The sequence below is a fragment of the Cimex lectularius genome, unplaced genomic scaffold (genome assembly GCF_000648675.2).
Source record: "Cimex lectularius strain Harlan isolate CLEC.00 unplaced genomic scaffold, Clec_2.1 scaffold596, whole genome shotgun sequence".
NCBI lineage: Eukaryota > Metazoa > Arthropoda > Insecta > Hemiptera > Cimicidae > Cimex > Cimex lectularius.
The window spans coordinates 4025-6734 of NW_019393105.1; the positions used below are offsets into that span (position 1 = coordinate 4025).

Below are 2710 nucleotides of genomic sequence, written 5' to 3' on the forward strand. Positions count from 1 at the left end.
TGGAGTGCAATTACTTATGAAAATTAGTGACAATCTCATTAACGGTATCTCTAAATCCGGAGAGGATTTAGCTAACACAAGTCATTATACACGGTATTAATTGTTTTAAAAGGTATTGAGTCCAATAAACCGAATTATGAAATTAATTATTTTGAGATTTTTCAAAATTTCTTAATTACATTTTCCTTCTGTAAAAAACATAATCATTTCTAATAAATTTTAATGAGATTGATAATAAAAATAAAATAAAAATGCTAGGGAAAGTAAATACTACAAAATTGGCCATATCCCTATTCATTTTTATATTGACGCGGTGAGATAACATATTTTAGTATGGATTGAGAAAACGTTTCAAAACGAAATTTTAGAAAATGCATAGGCATTGTATGAAAAATTGGCCGTAGAACTGTCGCCTCTGTCGTCCGCGAGAATATCAAGCATACTTTTAAATTAGCCTTTGAATCGGTTGATAAAGGTAAAGGAAAGTAATAAAAGTAAAGGAAAAAATTTAATTATTTTATTAGGTTTATACAATTTAATGGATGGTAGACAGTATCTTTATAGTAGAAAATACTAGACAGTAAAGAAAAGCTAAAAAGTAACTGACACGAACGGAATGTCCGGATTTAGAGAGATTCTTTTGAAATTCTGAAAACATAAATCGATTTGTATTGATCATTTCCAAACTGCACCATCCCGTGGGGTATTTTGGCGGTATTTTTCGATCAAAAGCCCATCGTTGAAGACGGGTACACGTTCATGAACTCTCAGACTTAATCACGAAATCTCTTAATTAAACCAAAATTGACAAAAATAATGTGACATATTAAAAACAGGATATTCGAAAATAAGTAGGAAGTGTTGAAATTTATATATTTGACAGAAAATATTGGTCCTTTTTTTGCAAATTTAAACCTCAATGCTTTTGTAATTATCAACTCTTGCTTTGAGTTTCACCCAAATTCCGCCAATAGGTCTTATGGTGACAGCTAGAGTCCGGTCGGATTTGAAAGGCAGCTGGTTTTTTCGGCTAGGCAGAATATCGTAACCGAGTACCAGCCGGGAGATCAAAAGTTTCAGTTCGCTCTCGGCAAACCTCATGCCTAAGGACGAAGAAGAAGAAAAGATTTTTGATCAATAGATGAAATTAATAAAATGGCATACCAATGCATGTCCTAGGTCCTTTCCCGAACGGCATGAACACCTCGGGCGTCTTCCCTGCGGCGAACCTCTCCGGCTTGAAGGAATGCGGATCCTCGAAGTACCGCGGGTCGTAGTGTAGTGACCGGACCGGAAAAACGATTTCCATCCCAACGGGCACAGAAAAATCGCCGATATTGTACGGCTTGGTGCAGACCCTCTTTATGACTCCCAGAACGGGATACATCCTGGTCGTTTCTGCAATATTTTATCAGTATTGAGGAGATTTGTAGTTTAAAACTAAATTACCTTGAATGACATTGGACAAATAAGGTATAGAGTTGATGGTTTCGTAGCTGAGGCCGTCCTTCCGTTCTTCAACCGCATTTTTTATTTCGCTCCTGAGCTTCTTCTGGATTTCTGGGTTCCTTGAGAGTTCGAAGAGCGTCAAGGCTCCCGTCAGTGCTGTCGGGTCGTGTCCAGCGAAAAAGAACGTGAACGTGTGGCCAATCATTTCGTCCATAGAAATATCTGGTAAAGACAATATTTTCCAATATAAAAATGCCGTAAGCAATCCCCCTTTAATTACTATAGCATATGCCGAAAGACTTAATTATCTATTTACCTTCATAACCTTTGATCTCTCCATTTTGACATTTGATTAAAAAATCAAATAAATCGTTGGAAACGATGTTCTGTTCTTTTCTCAGTCTGACGACCCTTTCGACGAGTTCAGAAAATAGCGCGTATATCCCCTTGTTGAGTGTGGTGAGCCCGAGAGCCTTGTGTATCTCCGGGTGAAGGGTGTAAAGGAAGGACTTGAGCAAGCTCGACGTGTCCGGATACGAGAACATGTGTGTCGCTTTGAGGAAAACAGACTGGTCCTTCACGTCGATCCCGATGAAAGTTTTCGTGATCACGTTCATCGTCAGGTCGGTCAGCATCGGGTCCATGTCGATGTCCAGATCATCCTTCGCGCATTGGTCAAACTTGGGAACAAAGCTATCAATGATCGGCTCCGACATGGCATGGATGGATTTTAGACGTTTAGGAGTAAAAAGCTGCGTCAGCACGGATCTCCGCTTCTTCCATTCCTCAGACTGCATTAAAAAAATCGAATTTACCACAACGTCCGTGTCTTTTTTAATGTCGAGGAAGAGCGGACGGTCGCAGAAATATTCGAAATCTTTGATCGTTATGGTTTTGATCAAATCCGGATCTCTTTTTTCTCTTTCTTTTACTAACACTCTCTCATTTGGAGTATAGCTGGATCAGAGACGAACGATTTCGAACAAAACCTTAATTGTTGGGCGCGACGCTTAGATGAAATAATTACTTTACATTTAGTAGCATTTAGTGTTCGTTCGTGTTGAGAGATAGAGGGGGAGAGAGAGAGAGAGAGAGAGAGAGAGAGAGAGAGAGAGAGAGAGAGAGAGAGAGAGAGAGAGAGAGAGAGAGAGGGATAAATATAGAGAGAAAGAGAGAAAAAACGAGTATCTACACTACATGCAGATACATCTGTACATGGATATGTCTTATGATGGCTATTTAAACACACTCGCAAATTATC

The 2710-nt window shown here is 39.0% G+C and overlaps 1 protein-coding gene across 1 annotated transcript; it reads right to left on the minus strand.

Moving 5' to 3' along the window:
* Positions 1-855: 855 nt before the first annotated feature.
* Positions 856-2493, minus strand: LOC106673503 (probable cytochrome P450 6a18). Its single transcript, XM_014405654.2, has 5 exons — positions 2477-2493; positions 1766-2406; positions 1450-1671; positions 1165-1398; positions 856-1103 (listed from the first exon to the last, which is right to left on the minus strand). The coding sequence occupies exons 1-5, from the start codon at positions 2491-2493 to the stop codon at positions 910-912; spliced, it is 1308 nt and encodes a 435-aa protein (XP_014261140.1). The 3' UTR covers positions 856-909.
* Between the last annotated feature and the right edge of the window lie 217 nt (positions 2494-2710).